Below are 27,790 nucleotides of genomic sequence, written 5' to 3'. Positions count from 1 at the left end.
ATGCGGTAGGTGGTCAAATAAACATCTGGATGAAGAAACAGCAGGATGTGCAGATTTTACTTTTTGATAATAAAAAAACACAACCGGCGATTGGCCTCTCTCAGATCTTAGTGCAGTTACCTGTTAATGGACCATACTGGTGGCCTGGCATGTTTAGCCCACCAACAGTATACCTTAGTTACATTACCGCAGACATTTCTTCAAAGCATACCATAGTTTTGTTTGTTTGTTTGCTTGTTTGTTTTTACTTTCGAGGAAGTCATTGGTTTCACTACAGTATGAAAATGAAGATGCAGAGATTTTTAAGTTGTTTCAGATAGTTAGTCCAGCACAGTGAAAATTCTGTCACAGTTATGTTATTGTCAAAGTTATCATTGTGTTTTAATGCAGTCGAAATGTTTTTGAAAAGCTAGCCAAAAATAGTCCCTGGGGAAAATATTGATTTACAAATTTAATTCAGTTGTCCATGACTTCCTAACAGCAACACAAGTCTCTCCTTTACCTGACGCCAGTTCCTCATTGACCACAACAACAAGGACCAACAACCTTTACACTGACCGGCTCACTGTCAGCTGCTTCTTAGCAGCACTATACTGTAGCTAGCTGGCTCAAAAAGACATTGGTGTGTCCTTCTGGCAGAGCTCAGTGTGCGTTTGCAATAGCACCAGTTGCAGTCAAACTGTAAGCAAGAGTAAAAAAGTGCATCAGGAGGAGACAGAGTCCCTGTCTTCAGCGTCAGAGGAACCATACTCATCAGCAGACTCCATGAGGGCTGGATAGGGCCGCGGCTGGTCCAGGTTGACATAAGTGACCTTCAAGCTGATGTAATGCTCTCCCTCCATGCCCGACAGGATGGTGGAAACGGCTGACACCAGCGTAGCAAAGCTGGGCCTCAACTCTGGGTCAGGGTCCCAGCACTGGAGCATGATAGCATACCTGGGGAGAGTGGACAGAGCCTGAATATATGCCTGACTATAATGGCCATCGTGGATAGAATATTAGTGTTTTAACTGTACTCTAACTGACACAATGAAAGCAGCAGGATGTACAGTCAAAATGAAGATGTGTGTTTTGAATGTAGTTTGATTAAAAGAGAGGAAGGTTCGGAACTCAATGCTCAGTACAACACTTTTATTTCACAGCAGCATTTCGTGTTGAACCTTAACTGTACACAGTATTTCTATTTAATTATTTTTGAATGATTTAGTTGTTTTAGTTGAATTAGCCTTTTAGCAAAGCATTATACCTGTCCAATCATTTCTTTTTTGTGCAAATCCTATTTGTGACTGTGACAGCATGACATCAGACCCAAACAAAACGTGTCATAAAAGGGACATGGACTGTGAAAGATACTCGAACTCTACATGTGAGGGCTATAGCGCCCGAATGTCTAGTTAATCTCTAAACTCTAATTGAAGCAAAGAGTGAGTTATTAGTAGGCCTATGTGATGTTACGAATCATGTTTGTTTTCACAAAACAAGACCAACCCGTTTGTAATTATTATATAGTATGTACTGCACATGTAAATGAAACTTTAATTGAAGCAAAGAATGAGTTATTAGTTACGAGTCACGTTTGTTTTCACACAGAAAACCAAGACATTCTGTTCTTTCTTCACAGTCCTTCCCTGAATGGTTGATCTATTCTCCAGAGCCTCCCAGAGCTCACAGACTATGGTGTTCATCATTAAAGTTTGTCCAAAAACAGGAAAAGCATGTTGACTTTCACTTGTAACACCAGTGTGTGTGTGTGTGTGTGTGTGTGTGTGTGTGTGTGTGTGTGTGTGTGTGTGTGTGTGTGTGTGTGTGTGTGTGTGTGTGTGTGTGTGTGTGTGTGTGTGTGTGTGTGTGTGTGTGTGTGTGTGTGTGTGTGTGAGTGAGAGAGAGAGGTATATGAACATTAACTTCTATATTGTATTGCTTAACCAGGCCAGGATACAAAATAGTGGCCAATTCACGTCTTTACCACTTACATTGACCATTCCAACACCCTGTTACCACAAGGACTTTGTGTCAGGAGGACAATGTTTTCCTCCTCCTCTACCTTGTAGATTGAAATTACAGCCTAGGATATTCATAATAAATAACGTTTTAATTTAGAAGCCTTGCTGAGCATACAGCAAGAGTGAGAGGGAAGATGTACAGTATAGGACGGTATAGTGAGACCAGCCATGCTTTACGGCTTGGAAACGGTGGCACTGACAAGAGGCACAGCTGGGGGCGTCAACATTGAGGATGCTACGATTCTCACTAGGAGTGACACAGAAGGACATGATCAGAAATCACTACATTAGAGGATTAGCCCAGGTTAGAGAGTTTGGGGATAAAACAAGAGAGGCGAGGCTGAGATGGTTAGCACATGTGAAAAGGAGGGATGAGGGGTACATTGGGATAAGGATGCTGAATATGGAACTGTCAGGTAAGAGGAGAAGAGGAAGGCCAAAGAAGAGGTTTATGGATGCGGTGAGAGACGACATGCAGGTGGCAGGAGTCACAGAGGAAAACAGAACCAGATGGAAACTGATGATCCACTGTGGCGACCCCGATGGGAATTAGCCAAAAGAAGAAGAAGCTGAGCATACAGATATGTCAGACAGTTGTCAGACGTGAAAAGTGTTGCAAAAATGGGCCTCCTGGTGGCGCTATAATAGGGCAATATTAAAAGGGTGGCATTTGTTCTTCAACGTAGTGCGAATCTGCGTGCAAAGTTCCACCGCAATCGGACGCTGCGTTCATGAATTGCGGCATTGGTGTTGAAAACGGGCCACTCCAGCAAACTTTAGATGTCAATGTTAGCCAATGAGGATGGAATATGAAAAATCAAACAGATCCATCTTGATCACATAGCTATAGAGATCATGTGTACCGATGTGCGTGAAATTTGGATGAAATCTGAAGGCTTAATATAAAAAAAATGTTTTACATAAGTCGGCCTGCTGGTGGCGCTATAAAAGGTAAAAGTGAAAAATGCAGGGCAGATGTTTTTCCTTGGCCTCCAGGGAGTGTGCGTGCAAAGTTTGATGCAGATCAGTGCAGTTATAGTTAAAAACGCAAATCGGCCTGTTATAGCGCCACCATGAGGCTGATTTGAAAATGCTCAAGTGGCATTTCTTCCTCGGCCTAGTGGGAATGTGCTTGTGAAATTTCACGGAAATCGCAAGCTGCGTTCATGATTCGAGGCATTTTGTTCAAACTTGTTCAAACTAGTTCAAACTTTGGAAGCCAACCGTAGCCAATCAGAAGGGAATATGGAAAATCAGACAGATCCGTGGTGATCACATGACTATAGAGTTAGTTAGTGTGTACCGATTTGCATGACGTTTGGAAAAATCTGTAGGAGTAATATAAAGCAATGGGTTTTTCACAAATCGGCCTCCTGGTGGCACTATAACTGGCCCATGTGAAAATTTTGATTTGGTTCTGAATTGGCATCCAGGGAGTGTGTGTGCACAGTTTCGCAGTGACCGGGCCAACGGTGCCGGAGATTAGCTGGTCGCGAACGGACAGGACGGACAGGACGGACGGACGGACGGACGGACGGACGGACGGACGGACGGACGGACGGACGGACGGACGGACGGACGGACGGACGGACGGACGGACGGACGGGTAAAACATACTCTCTCGCCATGCCTTCGGCCTGGCGGAGACAATAAGTCTGAGAATGAAGGGCCACTCAGAGTAACCAGCAAACTGCAGATATATAATTAGAACAGATTTTTGGGTCCGCTGCCAATACCGATTTTGGAGAGTCCTAGACCCCAATTACCAAAGTTTTGGTAAATGTTCAAATCAATTTGAATTAGATTTAATTAAAGTTTCTATTTGAGAAGAATTCACTTCTGAACAAACAAATGAATAGAAATAAACACAAATAACCACTTAAGCTGCATTTAAAGATTTAAATCTACAAGCTCATAACACGTCGCGTTGTAAGCTTGTAGATCGGCTATTTCTGGTTGGGCTCTATCCTCCTATAATTTGACAAACCTCTGTCATGGTTAGTGTCATGGTTGGTGAGGCCAAAATTGCTTGTTTTGCGATATCACCAAATCTCAGCTGTTTATAAGCGTTTTTGTGTAAAACCAATGTCGCCATGGTTGCGGGGCTGCCCAGCTACGGGACGAACTGCCTCCCGGGTTGCCAGATCATGTGCGCATATCCCCCCACGGATGCGTCGACCGGGTATGGACTAGTTAATCACAACTTACAGAGGGTCAGGACAGTATTGCGGCTGTGGAAGTCTCCTCCCCTTCATTAAGAAATGTGTGATGTCATAAGGGTCCACCTCTGGGTAGGGGCTAGCTCCTCTCGTCAGCATCTCCCACATCAGTACACCGAAGGACCACTGGAATGACAAATGACCTATATATTTAAGCAAATGCTGATTTAAGAAAAACATGCAAGTTTTTCAGCTCATAGGTTTGAGAAGAAAAAAGACCATCACCAGCAAAAGATGGCACAAAGTAATTACAATAACATTGTTTCAATTCAATTCAAATCTTAGCACAAGCCTTTATTTCCATGTTCATGGAATGATGCATTCTATCTGCAAAACAAATAATAATAATAATAATAATAATAATAATAATAATAATAATAATAATATGTGCCTCAGCACTAAAATGGCTGACAACCACTGTTTTTGATCTATACCACTGACTATATAATACGTTTATGTTGTCATTGTTGTTGTTGTTATGCTCACCACATCTGACTTGGATGTAAATTTCTGTGTCTGCAGACTCTCAATGGCCATCCATTTAACAGGAAGCTTTGCCTTCCGATGGTCCTGCACACTGTAGTACTCCTTATCAAAAACATCTCTGGCCATGCCGAAGTCTGCCACCTTGACTGTATACGACTCATCCAGCCTAAGAACACAACACAGTTAACCACTTAAACCAATGGTTCTCAAACGTTTTACTTTCAAGGACCCCCATAACTCTGAGAGTTAAGGGTCCATTTGGTTCCATTTCTACCATATCAGAGTTACAGACCTGCAAGGGTCCATTTGGAACCCCCTCAAGGAACCCAGAGGGTCTCTTGACCCCACTTTGAGAACCACTGACTTAAAGCCTACTCGGGGTCGGCTCTATACTTTGTCTGCTCTTTTTTCCCTCTTAGACCAAAAGCAAAAACAGTCGATCTACAAGCACAAATCGCGTCACTTTGCGACGCATTATGAACTGCAATTTTTGACAATTGTTTCCCCAGAAGAGGGATTCTACGGTTCAAGTGGTTGAGGGGTCACATCGGCTCCTCGGAGCACTTGCCTAACCAGGGTCCTCAAACTTGGGGAGGCAGTCATATCCAATTGGAATGGGACCTGAAAAAGCAGACTCATACATCTTGATCACATGACCCCTAAGATAATCTTCTGTACCAATTTGTGTGAGTTTTGGACGATGCCTGATGAAGGTCAGAATAACCGAAACATTGTATCCCTTTCCCCACAGGTCTCCCTTTTTTGTGCTCTGTGAGTTTTGGACCAAATCTGTAGGAGTAGTGGCAAAAAGTGTGTTTAGAAGAAAACGCAAAATGGCTGAAAATGTAATCTGGCACAAACTATATGTTGCGTCATGAATCGATCCAATGAGTCCATGGAAAAAAAGATTTTGATTGTATGACATATGGGTCAAGAGATATAGACCAAAACGTGAAGCGAGCTGTTATAGCGCCACCAAGAGGCCAATTTGAAAGGTTTGGGGTGGCGGTTCTTCCTTGGCCTACTGCCAGTGTGTGCGCAGAGTGTCATAGCAATCGGACACTGCTTTAATGATTTGTGGCATTTTTGACACACAGACGGACGGACAGGGGCGAAAACATAGTCTCCAGGTACTGCATGAATAATTTATCCATCGTGCAACGAGGCCCAGTGGCAATGAATTAATTGCTGGTTTCTCGACCTCCTCAGATGACCTCCTCAGGTGACTCACATGCAGTTTCGTGCTGCAAGGTCCCTGTGTACAAATTTCTTCTGAGCCAAGTACTCCATTCCCTTGGCAACCTGCAGCCCAAAGCCAATCAGGTCCTTCACAGTGGGATTCTGAAAGAAACTCACACAGGGAGAGGTACTAAATTAGGTCCACTGGAAATTGTTCACAATGCATGCCAAATTGTAGGCAGATGGTTGTGCATACATCTGTAAACAAATCATTAACTGTAGTTAATGACCATACCACCGGTGCTGCATAGTTAGCCCATTGTTTTGATAACTAACGGTTTAATTTACATTACTGTCGGCAATTTTCCTAATTGTTTTCAAGGCGGGCTCTGCAGGAGGCTAGCTGTTTATAGACGGTCGGGCTGTGCGCTCTGTGTGTATGTGCTAATTTAGCAAACCACTGGACCGATCAGCACAGCATTTCTTGTGTACACTGCCAGTAGGCTAACTTAGTACCTCCAGTTTTTCACATGTTGTATACATTTTGAAATATTCAACTTTAATTTGATAAGTCAATGGGGCTCTGATCGGGCTGAAACCTTGCCCAAATTTAGAGCCACTAGAGGTTTGGGCTGCTACGTGCCATCAAAAAGCATTGTTTTAAGGGGCCAGGTATCCTAAAATTGTATATGAACATAAAGCATACAGGACCTGAGAAGTCTGGGCACGAAATTGGCATTTATTTTCCAAAATGTGAAAAAGTAAAGAATAATATGCTTAGGAAAATGTAAAGTAGGCATATACATGACTTGAACATGCACGGCACATCATTATCAGACCTCAATTTGCCCTTCATCAAATGTTCAAAGTAAACATGTTCAAATAAGGTATACTTATTTGAGGGACCAGACTTCTCAGGTGCCCACTTCTTACGGCTGCCAACATAACTCCTGGCAATGGCCCTGCATCTCACCCGCTTCTCGCAGCGAATGAAGTGACGGAGATCTCCGTGCTTCATGTACGGCAGAACCACTAGAGGGAGCCCTTCCTGAGGCAGTAGGATGCCCAGCAGCGAAAGCACGTTGATGTGATGGAAACCCTTCATTATGATGCCCTCCTTCAGAAACTGCTCCACTTCCTCCACATCCGTTATTCCTTGGGCCGCACACACATAGAGAAGGGGGTGGGCAAGGAGAACGAACGAAAGGCAGAGAGGAGGGAGGGGGGGTAAAGGATTCAAAAGTAAGAGAGAGATATACAGCAGTATAGGTTCTCAAAGTGGGGTCCAGTGACCCTCAGCTCAGTGTTCCTTGAGGGTGACCCTTAAAGTTCTGTAACTCTGAGAGTGTACAAATGGAGCCTGGGATTGTACAATAATAATAACATCCAAGAATTCAAGATAAGATTACTTTATTTTCTTTGGAGATAAAAAATGTTGTTTGTGCAGTAGCCAACATCAACAGCTCTCCCGAACAACACTCTATTTAGTATTTACCTACCCTTAGTTATATTGGATCTCTCGGCTTAAGAAGGATTTACTCACTGTTCAATGACTTTACAGCACAGTGGATTTCTCTGTTGTTGTGGTCTGTGAAGTAGCCGTGATAAACTGTGCCAAAATGACCTAGATGAGAGAGAAAAAGGTGGAGACAGAGTAATGCCTAATTTATCCTCGTACGGTGTGACACGCTGTGAGCTTTGTACTGTAGATTGGCTATTTATAGCGCAGGAAGCCGAAGTATAAAATCATGCTTAAGAAGGCTGCCGTTAAAATAAAACATATCCTAGATAATGATTTTCCACTGTGACTCTAGCGGATGCACACACAGTGATGTAGAGTACCCTTCCCTATGATGCGATGGTGTTGGACGATGAGCATCTCCGCGGGGATGAGAACGTCTTTCACCTCCTCCAGGAGCTCGGGCCTGAAGCTGGAGATGGAGATCTTCTCTGGAGGCATGAGTGGGGTGAGGGTGGGGTCCATGCTGCCCGCAGCATAGGCCAGCCTGGGAAAGGCCACAGGACCAGCCAGCAGAGGGGAAGGATTCAGAGATACCGCTAGAAGGAGTAAAACAATAATATAATCCATTAGTCTATGGACAGAAACATTATGCAATTCCATTTTACTGCAATTGTATAGTCTAATTTAATTGCATAGATGAATAAAAGAATTGAAAATAATTAAAAGCAGATTAATCGCTATATTAATTATCAAGGGTAGGAGTGTCACTAGTTAGTATTTAAAAGCCTAAATTGTAAATGTATGAGTTAAGCTACGATTTATAAAAAAAATGACTAAAGGATATTTTAAGGATTTAAGTACATATTCGTAACAGGGTATTACATTCGTGTGCTTTGTTATTATCTCACTGTACCTCTCCTGTAGTCCCCAACAGGCGACAGCTCGACACTGATTGTACCAGGGCGGTTTGGGTTATGAGCCAAGCGGGTTTCTATCATGGAGGCTGAAAAACATTTCACACCTTTTAAAGAACACCCATAAAAAACCTATTGTACAAGCCATGATACAACATGTGTGTAAGCAGAAAGATTTGTGTAATCATCCTAATCTCCCAACCGCTGACGAAGATGTTCTTCTCAGGTCAATGTCCAAGAAGCTGTACAAAAGAAGAAGCCTACCGGTACCTTTCTTCTTCTTTCTCAAGTGCTTCATGAAAACAAAGGCCAACACAGCACCCGCCACCAGCGCAGCCAGGATGCCCAGAACAATGCCCACCATGTAGTGGTTACTGACTCTCACCACCGTGCCTACGTTGTGGACCTGCCCATTGATGGAGATCTGGATAAAGTAATAGAAGCCAACAAACTTCATCATAGGAAAATGTTGTGTGTATACAGTTTTTGTATAAGAGTGGTTGCACAAGGTGTCATTCATGCTTGCTACTTGGAGACTAGACAAATTAAGATACTGTAACTAACTGCTCTCCAATCTGAGAGCTTTTGAGCCCACATTTAGACTTGGAGCAAGTCATTATTCAATCAGTATGGTCAGCCAGTGCTGTGTGCTGAAAAGTACATCTTTTGTGCAAGATGTAATATATTTAAATCCCCCACTTTCTTACAGAACACAATCTTTACACCTACTTTTTGTCTAGATGAAGAAATTGTTAAAGATTTTTAACAAAACAAAAAACAAAACAGTTGATGCCCCTGCATCTGAGACCCACCTCAAGGTATTCTACAGTTTGAGTGAGCGATCCCAGGGACAAAATTCTATGCCGCCCCCTACATACAAACGTATGTCTGTCTGTCTGTCAGTAACTGAATCGCTGCTCTGACTAACCTTCACGGGCAGCCCCTCACTTGGCATGGTCATGTTTTTGGGTATCCTGCAGGTGATCTCATTGTCCAGGACTTTGGCATCACAGTCAACTCCTGCCACGGTCATGATAATGGTCATACAGGAGCTCACAAGGTTAAGCTTTTGATGCTGTGTATGGAGAAAGGTATCGTAATTGAGACATGGTAAATACAAATTGTTTATTTTCATTTCAGCTTAAAAAGTGTGAAAAAGTGTCAAATTCATGTGACAGAACAGTCCTTACATGTAGTGACACCTCATCAAACCCGGGGTACAGGCGTAGTACATGGCCATCTGCCTCAAATGGTATGGGCTCGCCGTAAGGGTGGTAAGAAAACTCTCCATTCCAGAGTCCCACGGCCCCATCCATGTCAAAGGAGAGCTGTCCCTCTTCTGTCTCGTCCCTGGGGAACATGGGAGTGATACACTCCATCCTTGTGGGCAATGACTTGCCTTTGCACTCCTGGAACAAAATAGGATCCCTGACTGAAAACCTTTAACTGAACTGCTGTGTTATTATAGGCTTTAATTTCTCCTTAGTTTTTCATTTGTATTTAGTTTTGATTATTTGTTTTTCATTTCAGTTTAGTATTAATTTTTATTTTATTAAAAAAATATATATATATATTCTTAGTTTTAGTCAGGAAAGCAAATCACAAAGGTCAGAAAAGGTATTGTGGAATAAAAACCTCAACAAAACATCATACCATTTAAAAGTTAGGACATTATGAAGAACCATACACAAAACCATCGTGGAAAAAAAAAAACGACCCCAATAAGCCTTTGTGGTGCCTGTGTCATTTTGGCGAGTTGTGAGTTGTGACTCAAAATAGTGTTGGGAGTCGTGGCTAAAAATAGTGTTTAGAGAAGCTGTCAATAAACCCATTCATGTGGACTGGTCATTGTGAAAAATATACCAGTGAAAGATTATATAAAAAATTACTTTTGTTTAATTGAAAAAGTTACACAGTTAACTTTCTTTTAAGCCTTGTCTTAATTTTCTTTTATTATTTTGTATTGTTGTATTGTATAGAATTGCTGTTTCGCATCTAGTTTTTGTTATTTAGTTTTATTTAACTATAATTACCCTGGTGCACACAACATGTATGACACATAATGGTTACACCGTAGACATAGCCTAATCATCTGACTAGTGACATCAATGACAATGGCGTGTGGGTTGTTGTCGGCTGTAAGTGGAGAGCCACAGGGCAGTGCTCTGATGCAGTAGTTATTGTAGTTAACTGATTGACTGTCAGGTATTAAAGAGCCCACTTTTCTTGACCAAATTACAGCCCACCCTCCCCCAATCAATATTTGTGATTCATTGCATCTGGCCAATGAATGCAATTTGTCACCTACAGAGAATCAATTGCATGAGAGAGAGAGATTGAAAGGAAGCGCTGTTTCCTCTTTCAATGGCTCCTGCATTGGCTTGACTTTTGTCCAGAATGGACAGAATGGCCTCATATTTGTCAATCAAAACCGGTAACAGAGGCTCTGCACATGCCATCTTTACCAAGCTACAACAAGACCTGCATTTTTCATGAGAAAAAGAGCAGCTGCTACTGATGACAACCCAGGAGGGACTGACTGTGTACATAATATTGTTACATCAAGTAATGTGTTTATTCTGGTGCTTTGTGATGTGAAGAATTGCACAGGATGCTATATTTGGCCCATTAACCCCACCACCACCCCCTTCTTTTTGTCTTAGTTTTTGTGGGTCTTTATCTTGTCATACCACCTTTTGATTAAACCTTAATGTAGTATTAAAAAACAAATACAGGTGTTTAACTGCTGCACCGTGGCTCTCTCTGTGTGCAGCCACAAACAAATCCTACCACACTGCCAAAACAGCTGATAAAACATATGATCAATAAAATGGATAAATAATAAGTTGTTGAGAGTAAATATGATACCCTCTTCACTGGTTTCAGGTGACTCTCGTTGGGTTTAAAGCGTATTATGGTCCGGTAAACAGAGTCCAGGTTCTTCCCTTCGATCACAATCTTCGAACCTCTGAAGTTCACAGACAGACACACACATAAGAGCGATAGTTATATATTTTTTTACAAAGGAGAAGGACAAAATAACAAATTTCCTCTCACATTTTGATGGGCCATTTGAGAGAATGCAGAACTAATATCTATCCTATTTCCTTTACCGTGATAATAGTTTATTTAGAAAACAAATAATTCTGTGTGAAAAATATCACAATAAACATTATACAAACGGACAGTACAAAACAGTAAGCAAGTATAAATGGTAAAGTAAAAACAATCATAAACCACAATTGAGCATGATGAAAGAAACATGACAATATAGCAAACAAGAAAGCAAACAATATTAAAAAATAACACATTTAAATGTGAATGTGTGTAGCTATGCACGCATGCACACACACACACACACACACACACACACACACACACACACACACACACACACACACACACACACACGTACACTTACGTGAGTGTGGATGTGTCTTGCGTGCATAAGAGAAAACCTACTGTATGTGTGTGTGACTGCGTGTGGTGGAATTGTACATGAATGCATGAGAGAATTCACCATATGGCTATGATGAAGTTGTCATTTGCCTACCTGTCAAAGCTACAATCAGGCAGCACAGCTGTGATCTCAGGGTTTTCTTTGTAGTAGAATACCTTGGTAGTGAGGACTGGTGATTTGTCAATAAAGACACTCAGGGGTACATCCCTGACCTCAGAGATAGGCTGGGACAGGCAGATGATGGATGACACGTTGCCCTTAGGGGCTGTGACACTGCAGAGTGGAAAGTGGACAGGTTCATCAACGTTATTATATTATTATGGATGTTTTCATGCTTTATTATTCATTCATTGTATTAATTAATGTGTGTATACACCTATGTACAGTATACATGCATATCATAGCTGTCAGGCAGAAACCTTCTATGTCCAAAACTGTTACTTTTCAAGAAATGAAAGGAAAAAAAGACCTGTGTTCCAATGGGTCCAATGTAGTTATTATTTAGTCACAAGCTCTTGTTAATACTTTTCATTGATGAAATATATATAAAACCCACAGACAGACCAAACCACTTTCAACTTGCTGGTATCTAATGAGCAAAGATTATCATTAAAATAAAACAGAAATAGCAATTTTCACTAGTTTTGCACTTTCATACAACAAAGTATAAAATAGGGCTGGGTGGTTAAATGATGACCAATATAATTCATTTATGAAAAGAAAAAAAAGTTCAAGTTGTCTGTGGCAGACGGGCAGCCAGATTATGCCGAAGTATGGACATACTCGAGTCCGACATCAACCCAAATTGGCATTGATAGGCAACGGTTTAAAGTCAGATTATGCCCATATATGGAGATCCTTGACATAAGTGCAAATTTCTGTTGTTAGACAACGGTTTCTGTTGTGTGTGACAGAGAGAGGGGGAGAGAGAGGAAGAGAGGGAGAGGTAGAGATGGAGAGAGTGAGAGAGGGAGGGGGATGGAAACAGGGAGAGGGAGAGAGAGGGATAGAGAGGGAAAGAGCCTATTTCACCTACACAATAACCCAGGCAATGCTGGGTATCGAACCTCAACAAACTGATCTACTGTATGTATACATGTATGCAATACACAATAACATGTATTGCCATGACAGATTATCATTTGTTCATTTGTCATCATGTATCTGCAATAGAAAGCTCTGAGGTAGGACAGCATTGCATGCCTGAGTTTGTGTGCATCTTTCCAAGTCATAATTACTCTACACATGCTGAAACAAGTATTGGCAACTGGCAATATCAAATATTCCTAGTTGCTGTGACACACTCTCAGAAGAATTGTATGCCTACTCCTCATGCAAAAAAATATATATTATACTCTACCCACCTAGCAGATAGAGTTGTTGGTTGGTCAGAGTTTGAGGCAAAGAAGTTCTGGCTGTTAAAAGTAGAAGGGAAGTCATACCTTTTTATTGGACAGGGCTCTTCATTGAGGGTTACCCTCCTAACCTTGCCGGCATCCAGATGAGGCCCTGTCACAGTGATCAGTGTACCCCCTACACGAGGTCCATAGCTGGGGTGAATTTCTGTGATGTTGGGAATCTGGAGGGAACGTTTACTTTTTAAGTTTAAGTGTAAAAAGGCTATATAAATAAACCAATATCTAGTAATGACAAACATAAACAAGGACATAGAATATTGTCATATAACAAGGGGGGGAAGAGTTGATGCATTATCAAAGCTTTACCACAAATGTGAACCCTTGCATCTCTGCCTTCCCATCAATAGAGTAGCGTCCCTCCACCTTGCCCTCATGCACTTCCACTGTAATGTTGACAGGTTTGGACAGCTCAATGGCCCCAGAACGAATCTTACACACCAAGCTAAGGAATGGCACAATAAAAAACTAATCAGCATGTCAGCAGAAAATGTATGCATGCACCACAAGCAGATTTCAAGATCATTAAAGCATTAAGAGGCCCCTGAACATAATTTCCAATGTGGGTATGATTCATCATATATGGTGTTTTTGTAAGAAATATGCACCGCTAACAAATTGTGAAGGCAATTACATGCAAACAGTATGTAGTATCAAAAACTGATAGCATAAGAACAGACTCTATGTGTACCAATTTGTGTGAGTTTTAGACCTGTAGGAGTAGTAGGAAAGTGAAATGGGCGTGGCCTAAATCAGGACTCGTGTCATGATCCAAGAAATAAATTTGTTATTGTACGACCTATGGCTTAAGAGTTATAGCCCAAAACATGAAGCGGCTCATAGTGGCACCATGAGGCCGATTTTAAAATGTTTGTGTGGAGGTTCTTCCATGGCCTACTGGGTCCAGTGGTGCTCGAGATTAGCTGCTCAAAGGGACACGGACAAACAGACAAATGGACGCAGAGGGGCGAAAACATAATCCCCGGCTCCGGCCATTACGGCCTGGCGGACATAAAAACGTACTCACCATGCAGTATGCATGCAGTACAACATATAATAGCTCAAATAAAGAGTGAGCATCATGCAGATACTTACTGTGTGCTGTTGCTCTTTGATGACAGTACAGCACAGGGCGTTATTCCTAATCGGACCTGATGGGTTCTGTAGGTGATCGCAGGCCTTGAAGGAGACTGGAACTCCCAGCCACACACCGTTAGCTCTGTTTGTCCATCAGGGGGTGCTGTTCTTGGGGAGAACTGCGGAGATTTAAATAAATATATACGCACTGTATAAGATAGTGTCACTTTTAAATTGAAATGCTATTCATTGTTATGTAAAAGCATATTATATTTTTATACTCCGATATTCAGACCCTGTGACATTGTGACGTAAACAGCACAGCAAAAAAAAATTTGACTGATACTCTTCAGGAATACATAGCAGTGGACTGTTCACACATTCACCCAGCAGCCATTTTGCTCTTACACTAAGTCACACTCTGAGAGTCGGCAGGGCTATGACATAAAGTAAGAGCAAAATGGCCACCGTGTGAATGTCGTCAACAGGAATACTGTTGGGCACATCTTACCCCACTGATGCCTGGTGGACAGGACTCATTCCTCCAGCCACTGTGACACTCACTCTCCCAGGAACATTCACCAGAGCACCAGCCACAGCCCATGAACTCGGGGGCTGTCAGACACGTGGCACAGGTGAGGAAGTGTTGACAGCCTGGCCCTCTTTGAGGCACCTGGATCATCTGGAACCAAGAAACAACATGTTCGCGTTTTGAGCTTGTAGATCTGCTATTTTCAATGCACGACACCAGTGTGCAGCTAAATCAGGGCACGTATGCCAGGTGCCACAAATGCAGTTGCATTCACTGCATTTGAATGTTACTGTAGCATGGTTTTGCCTATGGGCCTTCACTCTAAACTATGAAACAATAGAATATAAATGTCCCAAAAGTTGATCTGAAAGTTGTAATATGATATCATTCAAAGATATATAGGCCTGCTGTTTCCATACTGTACCTTGTCTCCAACCACAAAGAGAAGATATTCAGGGGAGTACACAGCAGCAATGGAGGATACTCTCTGGTTCTTTGCCAAAGAGTAATTGGCAAAGATAATAGGGCTCGATCGTCTCAACACATACTGCCAAAACAGACACAACAGAGAGTCAATAACATTGGAATCCATTCAGCAGGCAAGTAATGACTAGACTACAATAAAAAGTGACAGCTATAAAATTCTTCATGCCATATACAATTCCTTCTATAACGTACATATTCCTTCCATATACTGTACGTAATGTACAGTATATGTAAAAATATGAATGTTAATATGAAAATATGTTTGTTTGTTTTTTTGTAGGTGCATTTGTGCACGTACACACATACACAGATATAACTGATGTTTTTTTCTCATGAATACCTTATACTCAATTGATAATTGAATGTACTGCATACTGTATGTTTAATTTATTTAATCTATTATATAAACACTGTCACTCTCTGTAAGCCTACGTAAAACACGTTGTTTTATGCAGGCTGGTGGTGTATCTCGTTAAAGGTGTTTGTCCATTCCTGCACCTGCAGCAGACGTCCAGTAGAGGTGCCGATGTGGGCCACGGTCTTGTTCTCTATGGTGGTGACCAACAGGGAGGTTAGGAGGATATCAGTCATCTGCCTGTTGAACAGGTCCACTCTGTAACAGGGTTTGGAAACCATGGTGGGCTGGTCCCGGCATGTAGCGTTGTTCTCTGAACTCTAGTCACAAGGACATGGACATAAACAGATGATGTGAATTAAATGGTATTGTCTTAAGAGCTCCCTTTTGGTTTGTGTCACTACTGCAAAATCACCAAGCTTTACTCCAAAAGCTGTTTGACAACTCTTGATTACACATATTGAATATTATATGTGAATATTTGTGTGTCCTTACATCTTCTAAATTACCATACAAGATTATGAGAAAGGCAACAGAGCAACTGGTTTTGACTTTGTTGCAGTGTAATGTTCTAATGACGTTGTTAACATTGTGGAAATGTTAAGAGTTTACTCTACAACACCACAGGAGTGCATAAGACCCATTTTTGAATGCAGTAGAATGTAGAACAATTTAAGGGAAGCCCCCGCACATAAATGCTCCTTTACATCTTTATTTGTGATAACACACATGACCATCCAGGTGTCTTATCAGGTCAGTCCTGACAAAGATCCACACCTTCCTTTCAATTATTCTAATCTACATGATTCATCTCTCAGTCCAGCAACTTTGACTTGGATGATCATTTAATTATCTACAAAAACATTTGCAGAATGTGCCACCACAGCCTCCAGGCACCGCCCTACACATAAAAGTTCTATTCTGAGCCAGAAGCACAACCTGAATCTGCTGACAATTTGCTGCTGACATATTTATTGCCTTATAGCTCAGATACAGAATAGGGTATAGTTTAAGGGGAGTCTTCATGTACACATTGTCTAACACTTATGTCTTTGTATCAAACTAATAGGTCAGTATTGAAAAGAAACAACTGTCATATCACAAACTGGGTGTGCGCTCAACATCTTCAGTTAAAATAAAACGGTATCCAACAAACTAATTTCCCTCAGGACATCAGCTATACACATGCAATCGATTGAAGTCGATCGGTTGAGCGGTTCTTGAGATACACAGGGGACACACTCACTCACTCACTCATAGAGATTTCGTGAATTTATAGAAAAACTAAGCTATGGCATATTTGTGAACGATGCAAGTCGGAAACTATGTAAGTTGGGAATGCAGGCCCTGTCCGGTTTACAAAACCTGTTGTACCTATTGTCAAAGTACCTATCTGTCTGCTTGTGTCCCTTTTATGCCATGCATGCCCATATATGGAAATCTCTGTATCTGTCTGCGCTTGTCCCTCCTATGCCCATATATGGACATCTCTGTCATATATATTGGCATATTTCATCGGTCAGATTGGCGGTTCTGGATAACCGGGTCTTTATATGCCTATGTGGGCATATCGGTTCTGGACAACCGACTTGAAGCCGGACACTGAACTCTCTCGGGTCTTTGGTGATGCACGCGCCGGGTTTGAAGTCGATCGGTTGAATGGTTCTCAAGATATGAAAAGGACAGATACACTCACATGCGCACATGCAGAACATTGGCGTATATTTATAGTTAGAATTATTATAATTAATCAAATAAACAAAATGTAATCAGCAAGTGAACACAGCAAGTGAGAAGTGAAAATAAATGTAAGAAAATATGCATCCTCCACCTCTTTGGTCTCCACGCTTGAGCAGTGAAGAGCAGTAACATATTTTGAGGACAACATTTAACATCGATTCTATTAGCACTATTATTGACTGTTGTCACTCATGTTCCCTGGGGGGGAAAACAATGCTGTGAATTCTGATCAGTTTCCTGATCAAGCCTCAGTGGTTTCTGTCCTCAAGGGAAATTTAGCTGATTGGTTAGTTGATTTAGCTGGTTAGTTTTCATCTGACTGCTGAAGGCAAATGGCTAAAGTTCAAAAGGTCAAGTGGAAGAAGGAGGAAGAGAAGAAGGATAGGAGAGAAAAGTAAATCATTTGTAGGCTGTGCCCAGTAAAATAAAAATAAGTTTATATTTCACTGTAATCCATTTTTCCACAATACTATGAGGAACGTATTGAATTGTTCATAACTGTCAACTAACACAGATGGGAATGTAACTAAGATGTTTGTATGTTTCCAAGGTTTCTCATCATCTGAGAAGAGACTGTAGCATTGGCATTTCAGCATAAACCATCTCTTAGAATCGGGCACCGGCCTACTCGAGGACCAGCCGAGTCGGGGACGATGTAAATAGGGAACGATGCAAGTTGGGAATGCATGCTCAACCCGGTTATGCATTACCCATCCCGTTGTACCTGTTGTCAGAGAACACACTGTACCCGTTGTTAGAGAACCCAGTGTGGCACCCGTTTCCACAGATATAAACAGGCACCGGCCTACTCAGGAATGCATGGCCCAAATGTTTATGCAATAACCGTTGTAACTTGTTGAACTTGTACTTGTTGGCAGAGTACCCATTGCACCCGTTCTCAGAGTATCCATTGCGGCAAAATAGATACATGTAAAATATGGAGATATGGGGATCTCTGATGACGTCAAAACTGCTGATGTCGTGTTGATGACGCACATGTCATACACAAATGGAGTTCTATTGTCCACGTATTGGTGAAGCTGCATAAACGTGATGCAAAGCTCAGCCAATCAGTGAAGTCGATTGGTCAGGTTGGCCAGTCAGGGTAGCCGGTGGCGTATGGCGCCCGAGTTATGCCCAGGACAGACAGACAAAAACACACACACACACACACACACACACACACACACACACACACACACACACACACACACACACACACACACACACACACACACACACACACACACACACACACACACACACACACACACAGGTTTCGATGACACTGCAATGACAGCATCTTGTTGCTGTCACACTCCAGGGTTAGACTGAGATAGTTGATAATAATGTTAATTAATGTTAGTTAATGCAGCATTTTGTTTTTCAGAATCTGGGAGATATGGAACAACCAGGATTTCAGATTCTTGGACATTCCTGTGGCAGGACACAATGCACTGAGACGAGCAGCCAAGCACAGTACAATCTGGGAACCCATCGCCAACTGAAAATGAAAAACAGCGCCCTCTGCTGTTTGTTCTATGTCTGTTGGCTCTGGGCGGAAGAAAACGTAACGCCAGAGCGCAAGGAAACCGGTGTTTGTTGTATGCCTTCAGCGCATCACTTCCGGTTGGTGCGACTATGTTTTCATTCCCACTAACAATATTTCTACACGGAACACTAACACCACTTCTCCCAGAGAACATGGATCGTATTGGTTATAAGCCCACTTGTTTCTATGATGAAAGAGTAAGTTAAAATGTGAATATCTTTCCGTGGTTTTGTCTGCTCCGCGGACGCTATTGTTAAACTAGACGCGTCGCAATTCAGGGCAATTGCAGAGTGTGGTTGCACCGACGCTAGTCGCGGGTCGCTGCCGCCGGGACTCGAGGAATACGCTGGGAGGAATACCGTCGGAGGCTGTGCCAATTACATTGTCACGTAACTCCTGAGATCACTTGCGTTTCATTTTGAGAGGATTGATCCCCCCAAAATAAGGTTTTTGCATCAAACGGTTACATTTTGAGCATTTGTGGCGCCCCCTATGGATCAAAGTGGAAATTCTTTTGGGTATTTGTTGAGTAAACCACACTTGACATGTGATTAAAATTTGGGATTGACTGGACGTTTGATTGATTTGATTGGGTAAAGCGCGGCCTGCTTCCTGATCTGAAGGCACGCCCATGCGCACACGTTATGACGAACCTCCCCGACAGATTCCAACGCAGTGCAGAAGCTGTTCTTGAGAGATTAAGCACAGTATAACAGCAGAGGCCTTGGCAGCCAGAGTTCACTGCTCCAAATGGTAGCTGCACACACTACGGTTTATAAAAAACGACATTTACTAAAGAAATTTGTTTTTAATATTGTATTATAACAAATACTATTTTTTTCTTTTAAAATTATTTCCAAACTTTCATCACCTGTAAGAAATAGAACAATAGAAACCAGCATGTTTCAAACCAGAGACGCTAAAGTAGCCTTTCTGAATGGTAACAAGCATCTGTTTAGTTTCTTCTACCATTGAAAATGTACCTAATTTCACAACACCGTCCCTGACAGAGAAACCACATCCATCTCCCAACCACAATGTCATGATATAATTCAATACTTTATTGTCACGTCAACACCGTTTATAGGAATTTGCCTCAGTGCAGCTCTTAAAATCTTCAGAAACTTTAGCTCTGTAATTATAACAGCAATGTTAGCTCGTTACAGGAAGTTATTGGGTCTCATATTTCAAACTGGCAATCAGAATTAAATGCCCAACCACCCCATCCCCCCAGACATGTCCTTAATGACCACGCACTCTGTCTCATACTTATACTTAAGTAACCTGCAAGAAATGTCCAGTGTTCAAGAGCTTGGATTTTTTTGTAATTATGGAAAATATGCTGGGATCTAAAAACACATTGCTGTTTACTCATGAGAATTTATATATTTATATAAAACAGGCCAATAGTAGCTAACAAAACACTGAAGAAAAGACCACAGCTGAAACATGTTGGTGCTACATGTTTTTAATCTAAGTCTTTTGTGGATATGTTGCAACAATAAAGAAGCTTGGGGGGAACCTGTCCCCCCCCCCCCTTTTTTTTCTTGCTTTTTTCAAGAAAGTAGATTTCCTTGAATATTTTCTTCTCTAATGGGGTACACTTTCAAAGAGCATCTTCAATATCAAACTCACCACTTTCATAACCCAAAGGAGCGTTCCTTTGTACTCTCTCATCTAACATAACCCATCATTATTTAACAGTTAAAAAATGAATGCAACAGACAGGAGGCATAAGAAAATTGTCCAAAATAACCTCTTCCTGTATGCAATGGTAGATTCAGTCAAATTAATAAATAATAAATGCTTATTTAGCATTCATTCACTATAAAGCCTTTTCCTTCTGCATAGTGAGCAGGTACAGTAGGCTGTCTTTTTCCATTTTGAAAAGGACTTTTTATCCAAAAGTTGGCCCCTGATTGAATCTTGATAAACTCACAACACTGTAGGTCTCATGTGGTTGATAATCTATTAGATGAAGTTAGCACTCTAGGCTAAACATCAAGAAGCTAAAATGCCAGATGTTTGAACTATTGATTATGTCATGTTCAGTCTGTGAGAATGAATGAAGATGTTAAATAGAGTAAAATATTGATTGTATTTATTAATTGAGGAAGGGCTATTCAAAGCACTCTCGAAATTATTTCATATAAATTCTAGGCTATTTTAAGAGAAGGTGGGTCTGTGCTTTGGCTGTTATTGGAAAACAGACACTTTTCATTCCCACTCCAGCTGTGGGAAATCAATCAAGGTAGAGAATTGGGGGATAAACCAGCATTCAAGACCAACATATTTCCCATAGGATGCCAAAATGGAAAGTTACCAATTGATTATTGGCTTTACATGTCAGTGGAACTGGGACTTTATTATCATCGTTCTTGTGCTGAGACATGATTCACTGAGCTATGTCTGTTTTAACCCAATAAAACCGGGAAAGCATCTGTGTCACTTTAGATTTTAACCACGTTAACCATACATGCATTATTTTATACTTTGGCTATTCAAAACTAGCAGATATACAAGCTCATAGCGTGTCACTTCGTGCCGCGCTATGAGCTTGTAGATCTGCTATTTTTGAAAAATCGTGACAATTTGTGCACATTTTTTAATATATATATATTTTAAACCGATCATTTTTTGAGATGGGGTTCAAATACATATCATTTTGGGTGTCCTTGACATGAAAAGGTTTGAGCACCACTGATATAGAAACACACGTTTTTTCCAGAAAACTGTTTGCGGATTTACATTTGTAGAATCAGTCTCAGGTTAATATCCTTGTCACGTGTATGCATAATGTTAAAAGAACATCCTGCTTAAATAATGGCACCACACCCATGTGACATTCAACAGGCCCTCTCATGACAACTGAGTCAGCAATAGAGCCAGACTGATATATCAGGCCGGACGATATATCAGTCTGGTCGATATGTCGGCCATTATTTGACACAATAGGAAAACATTTATCCATCTATGGAACCATGAGGAATAATAAAAGTAGAGTCAAATGTTGATCTACGATTATTCTAATAAACTGCAGTCAACATGTCTGATTGGCATTGGCGTGTTTGAGTTGACTGAGTGGCTCACCTCATGAGGACAGTTCTCACAGGGCTGGAAGTGACAGAGCCCTCTGGATAGCTGCTCTGGGCCAGACTTGCAGCAGACGTCCACACCGACATCGATGGCTTTGTTTACATGGACCATGGGGAAGGCACACAGGGCAGAGTCATGCTCCGTCACCCCGTTGTCATCGGTAACAGCAAAAACCCCATAAAGGATGTCACCGTTCTCCTCGGCTCCCAGCTCCTCTGCCAGTTCCCTGCCCGCCTTGCCAAAGTGGGCCGCCTGAACCACATTGTACACCACGTCCTTATAGGGCTCAATGACCACGTTCCTCCTTCTCCGACGCTTTGGCTCGAAGCGGCACTCCAGAATCACCTCGCGATACCTCCTCATCTCCCACTCGTTCCGTGGAAGCCGGCCCAGGCGAGTCTGAAACGAAGAGAATTCCTGGTCGGGGCTCTCCCTCTGCACAGACAGGAAGTAGACAAACTCCTGGGTGAAGAAGCTGTAGACGTACTCGATGTTGTAGGACCTCCGCAAGCCCGGCAGAACGGTCAGTCCGCGCACGTCTCTGTAGAACCCGTCCTCCGTCGCCAATGGACGGCGCACCGATATGGACTTTCTGCCATAACGTTGTGTCACACTGTCATTGACTGTAGCTGCGACAAAAAAGTAGACAGTCTGCCCTTCCTCCACCAAGGTGACTTTGGTACCTAATGGGCTGGCCACACAGTCAGGGCAGTAAGCAGCAGAGTTTGATTCCTTTCTGAATAAACATTTCGAAGGAGAAGGCGGTTTCCCATCTGTGTTAAGTTGGTGGAAATGGCACACGCCATATTGAGAACTTCCGCAAGAGTATAAATACATGAAGAAGGTATCCAGCAACAACACCTCATTGTCTGTGTTCTCTAATAGGTTTGGATCCTTGTCAGTGTCACATAAATCACATATGTTGCATTCTGGGCTTCCAACAGGTCCAGTGTGAAGCTCCCAAGCCTTCTCCAGGCTCCTGTTGACAGCTTCGATCACATTCTGAGAAGCCACATACACCTCCTGATACATTGAGTTATTGACTATGTTTTGGATGGTGCCACGGGCGTGGAAGAAGGGCATGGTGTAAACAACTGAGAAGTTAACAGAGCTGGGGGCCATTGAGGGACAGTTGGCCACAGCAAAGGCCAGCATAGTCTGGAGCCAGGCACAGGTCCCCCATCCTGCGGCCCAATGGACCATTTCCACTCTCAGGGGGAAACGGTACAGACGATAGTTATGCTACCTCCAGGACCGACACTGGGACAAAACCATCCTTAAGACCTGCAGCCACTGATGCCTGAGGAGAGATGATAACAGGAAAATCAGAAAGCCTCCTACAAAATGAATCTATTATTAGTTCATCAGGATTACATTAATTCAAATATAATTGGTGAAATAAATAATTATGTTAATATTATTGATTGAATTAAGTGGCGATTACCAGGTCTGAGTCTAAGCATAATTGTGTTGAATGAACACGGTTGAAATCAATAGCTTTCCGCTTAATGCAACAAAGCTGAAAACATTTCATATAACAACATGGCCAAGCAAACATAAACGAGGGAGCGCACACTGGTGTTGATGAGGTGCTGACCACGGCAGGTAATAATGTTGAGAGGTTGATGAGGCAGCACAACTCTTAGCCACCATGCAAACATTTATTATTTAAAAGGTACAGGAAACCAACGTTTCGACAATAGTCTTCCTCAGGGTAACCCTGAGGAAGACTATTGTCGAAACGTTGGTCTTCCTCAGGGTAACCCTGAGGAAGACTATTGTCAAAACATTGATTTCCTGTACATTTTAATACATTTTTGCATCGTGGCTCATCCCTATCAACATATAACATGGCCAAGACACTAGTAATATCCTGTGTACTTAAATTAGCCAAATCAGACAGAGAATGATAAAGGGACATGAGTTCATAAAGTGCCTAAGCTTCCATTGACTCACCACAAACAGAGAGGGGAAATATTTACATAATCATGGCAAGTGCTGTGTCGGTATTAAGCAACATAGTATTGTGTTTGAAGTGGTATTGTGGCTCCCTGCACAGATCATCCAGATGTTAATGTGTTACTCTTAATCTGCCTGTTTCTTTTTCTGCCAAAGTGAGTCATGATCTTTTTTACGCAAGGAAAGTGCGGCCACTCTATAGTCATTATCCACCATTCTGTCACACACACACATGTATCAGTGGTGGGTAAATTACTTGACCTATGGTTATATGACTAATATTAGGTGCTGTCCCATCCAGTTTTATTAACAAATCCATCTTGGTCAGAAACAGGAACCAAAATGAACTATGTTCTAAAATCTGAGCATTGTGTTAACACTAAACAGAAGCTGCTGGGTGGATCATTAACTATACACATCACAGTTAGATCGCATTCAAGGGGCCCTGTCCTCTCTACTCTGCATTCTAGTCACAGCCGCTACGTGCCTTTCTGGCAAAAAGATGCGCACGGACTGATGGTCACAAATGCACTCTGTGCCTCTTAAGGTCAGGAGAAGAATCAACTGCTTCGTTGTGTGTGTCACATCTTTAATAAATGCTAATATTTGTTCTTAAAGATGAATAGAAAAGGGGTTTTATGGACCTGATTTTTATGTAAACATGACAAAACTCTTCACTCTATCTATGAGCAGTCTTGCAAGAAAGCCAAGTGTCTTGACTCTACTATCCGGTATCAATAATTCATAGAATCCGACCAATGGCATGTTACATTTTAACATTTGCAGTTGCATGTCAAACCAATTCAAGGTTAGGGTTTAAAAGCAACACGGACATGGGTATACATATTAATGGCACTGATTTACCTTCTTCATGTTCAAGGCTAATAAAGCTCAGTTTGAAAGGTTTCAAAGTGATTTTCCATTCATTATCCTATTGTGCTATTTACAGCATGCAAGTAGTTAATTAAACATTTAACAACAGCACTGAAGTTCACTTTTATATTGGCCCAGGAGCAATAGGTTCTATAGTATCTACATGCTTTATGATCAAATTAATTGATTCTGTGACAGGAAATTGTTACCACACCACTAGTATACAGAACCACCAGCGTCTGGAATTTTCTTTGTATTAGTATTTCCTTTATTTGATGATGATGATGATGATGATATTATTATTATGTGTTTTGCTTTATTCTTCAAAGAGACTAGTCTGTGTAGAGTCATATCAAACAGTTTGATAAGTTTGAACATTCCTAATTCAAGTGCAGTATGTATGGAAACCAGTGGTGGAAAAAGTACTCACATGTTTTACTTAAGTAAAAGTATCAATACTGCAATGTAGAAATTAATTGTAGTGGAGTAAAAGTACAATATTTGCCTCTGTGATGTAGTGGAGTAAAAGTACCGAAACTTGGAAATACTCCAGTAAAGTAAAAAATACCTCAAAACAGTAGGAGCACAGTATTTAATTTAATTTACTTAGTTACTTTCCACCACTGATGGAAACTATGAATGAAACTATGTAGTTTCACAGTCTCACAGCATGTTGGCTACAACCCATAATAAGTATGTTTAGCTATTCTAACTGTTGCCAGGATAAACCTGTCCTGAAAGGATAGACAGGGTAACAATTAACCTCACTTTCAGTTTACACATTAGAACTAGCCTTGGATTAAGACTAGATGTTGTATTTGATAGAGTCTGACTTTTACTTTCATGTTTCGTATTGATGATCATAATATTATGATCAATACGAAAGTAAAAATCCGACTCGATAAAATACATCTATGATAGTCTTGATCCAAGGCTTAAATTATTATTATTTCAAAATATTTTCAAAAAATCCACCCAAAAATTCACATTTCTTTCATAAATTAAATAGCCTACCCCCCAAAAAATCATGAATGAATAATAGCCTAAAACGAACTTTAAAGAAGTAGTGAAAATAGCACATCTACACGCTCACAATGTGTTGTGAGCTTGTAGATCGGCTATTTTCACTACTTTCTTTGGCTCTCGGGGAGACGTAAAACCTCTTATTAACAGTGGTTTAAATGATGCTTACCTGCACAGGTCAACGGCCAGTATAGGCTACTACTTTATCCACGTGCGATAGGGTCTATTATTTGGTTTTAGAATCGTGTAAATTAGGTCGGATCTTCTATCAAGGATATAAACTAATACCACCAGCGTTTGAAATGAGCGTATACAGGTCTACTATAGTGACATATCATCTGTTCTTCTGTCAGGTCTAACTTCAACTGTACCTACAGGCTACAGTCACATCTCTGGCTGCTGCTCCATTGCTCCTCCCCATGGCCTATGTCCGCATGTTTTCTCAAGTTCCGTTACTTAAGTAAAAGTATCAATGCTGCAATGTAGAAATACTCTGTCACAAGTAAAAGTCCGGAATTCGAAATTGACTTGAGTAAAAGTACTAAAGTATTGGCATCAAAATGTACCTAAAGTACCAAAAAGTTAAAGTAGGCCTACAGAATATCCCATTTCAGAAGTTTTTACAAGTTTTCAAAAACACATTTTGAAAATAGCAGATCTACAAGCTCAGTGGCATGGCAAGGCATTGTGAGCTTTGTAAATAATAATGGGAGGGGGGGGGGGGGATTATTCAAATGGCCGAAATGTACATCGGCCATTTGAAAATAGGCTGAGGTGGAACTTACTGTATATTTTGTAATAATAATTATAATCTACAGTAGTAGGCCTAAATACAGTTTTCAAACATTGTAGTGGAGTAAAAGTACAATATTTGCCTCTGAGATGTAGTGGAGTAGAAGTAAAAGTACTGAAAATTGGAAATACTCCCGTAAAGTAAAAATAAAATATTAAAAATAATCCTAAAACAGACGAGTCAACCAGTGTAGGGAAGTGAACATAGTAATCTTCAGTACACGTTGGCTATAGCAGTGGTTCTCAAACTTTTTCATGTCAAGGACCCCCAAATTGACACTTATTAGCCCGCGGACCCCCATTTGAAAAGATATACCAGGGACCCCCATAAGAGAAGATTTTTACGGCTCTAGCAGTGATTCTCAACCATTTTAATTTCAAGGAACCCCGAGTTTGACATGCATTAGGCTACGGACCCCCATTTAATGCCATTTCTATCCCTGGTACCCCAATTTATATTGTAAAATCAATGTTAATTTAACTCTGAGTGTACAAATGGAACCAAATGGACCCTAACCCATTTGTACACTCTCAGAGTTACAGACCCATTTAAGGGTCCATTTGGTTCCTATCCACCATTTAGCTGGGGACCCCCTGGAACCCCCTCAAGTACCCCTGGGGGTCCCCGGACCCCACTTTGAGAACCAACGGGCTATAGCATAATGAAATACATGCATTCATCAGGATTTGGATGAAACAAAACAGAAGCTTTACTCATGTGTGTTTGTTTTTTATTTCATTAAGAATAAGTATTGAAAGCATCAAAGACCAACACAGCAACAATTTCCAGCTGTGTTACACACACGTCTTAGAACGCGTCACGACATGGTCATTGGAGCCAAATACAGTCTGTGAATGTTAATTTATCACGTTATGCAATCTATCCAATCTTATTAAATACAACAAACTTCTATAATTAGTAACCTGTGTATTTATACATTATCACTGTATAAATACAAACACTCAAAATCAGAATGTCAAAATTTCCCAAATTTACATCATTAATGTGCAAGAAAATATAAAGGCTAGGAACTATCATTACCGCCAGTGGAATCCTTACAGTTTGAAGTTTTAACCATTGAATGAAAATACAGTAAGTGCTGGGACAAGACATAGAAATGGGTGATTACATTTTAGTGGAATTATTATTGGCAACAAACTGAGATT

The 27,790-nt window shown here is 41.2% G+C and overlaps 1 protein-coding gene across 2 annotated transcripts; it reads right to left on the bottom strand.

Moving 5' to 3' along the window:
• On the bottom strand, positions 1 to 26,164 carry mst1rb (macrophage stimulating 1 receptor b). Of its 2 annotated transcripts, none has more exons than XM_080424475.1 (21): positions 26,001 to 26,164; positions 21,971 to 23,276; positions 15,732 to 15,908; positions 15,172 to 15,294; positions 14,727 to 14,897; positions 14,234 to 14,394; positions 13,448 to 13,583; positions 13,166 to 13,302; positions 11,817 to 11,996; positions 11,132 to 11,231; positions 9,454 to 9,672; positions 9,192 to 9,338; positions 8,528 to 8,687; positions 8,263 to 8,352; positions 7,715 to 7,945; positions 7,431 to 7,511; positions 6,861 to 7,042; positions 5,940 to 6,049; positions 4,709 to 4,874; positions 4,212 to 4,348; positions 1 to 936 (listed from the first exon to the last, which is right to left on the bottom strand). In XM_080424475.1, the coding sequence occupies exons 2-21, from the start codon at positions 23,177 to 23,179 to the stop codon at positions 705 to 707; spliced, it is 4,149 nt and encodes a 1,382-aa protein (XP_080280601.1). In that variant the 5' UTR covers positions 23,180 to 23,276; positions 26,001 to 26,164; the 3' UTR covers positions 1 to 704. The 2 variants fall into 2 exon arrangements, with proteins under 2 accessions (XP_080280601.1, XP_080280602.1); XM_080424476.1 differs by having other exon boundaries at positions 8,534 to 8,687.
• Positions 26,165 to 27,790: the final 1,626 nt, after the last annotated feature.

Source organism: Gymnoscopelus braueri (assembly GCF_963280865.1).
Source record: "Gymnoscopelus braueri genome assembly, chromosome: 3".
Taxonomy (NCBI): domain Eukaryota; kingdom Metazoa; phylum Chordata; class Actinopteri; order Myctophiformes; family Myctophidae; genus Gymnoscopelus; species Gymnoscopelus braueri.
The sequence above is the reverse complement of the archived record's forward strand: the minus strand, read 5'-3'. Positions and strand labels throughout refer to the sequence as shown.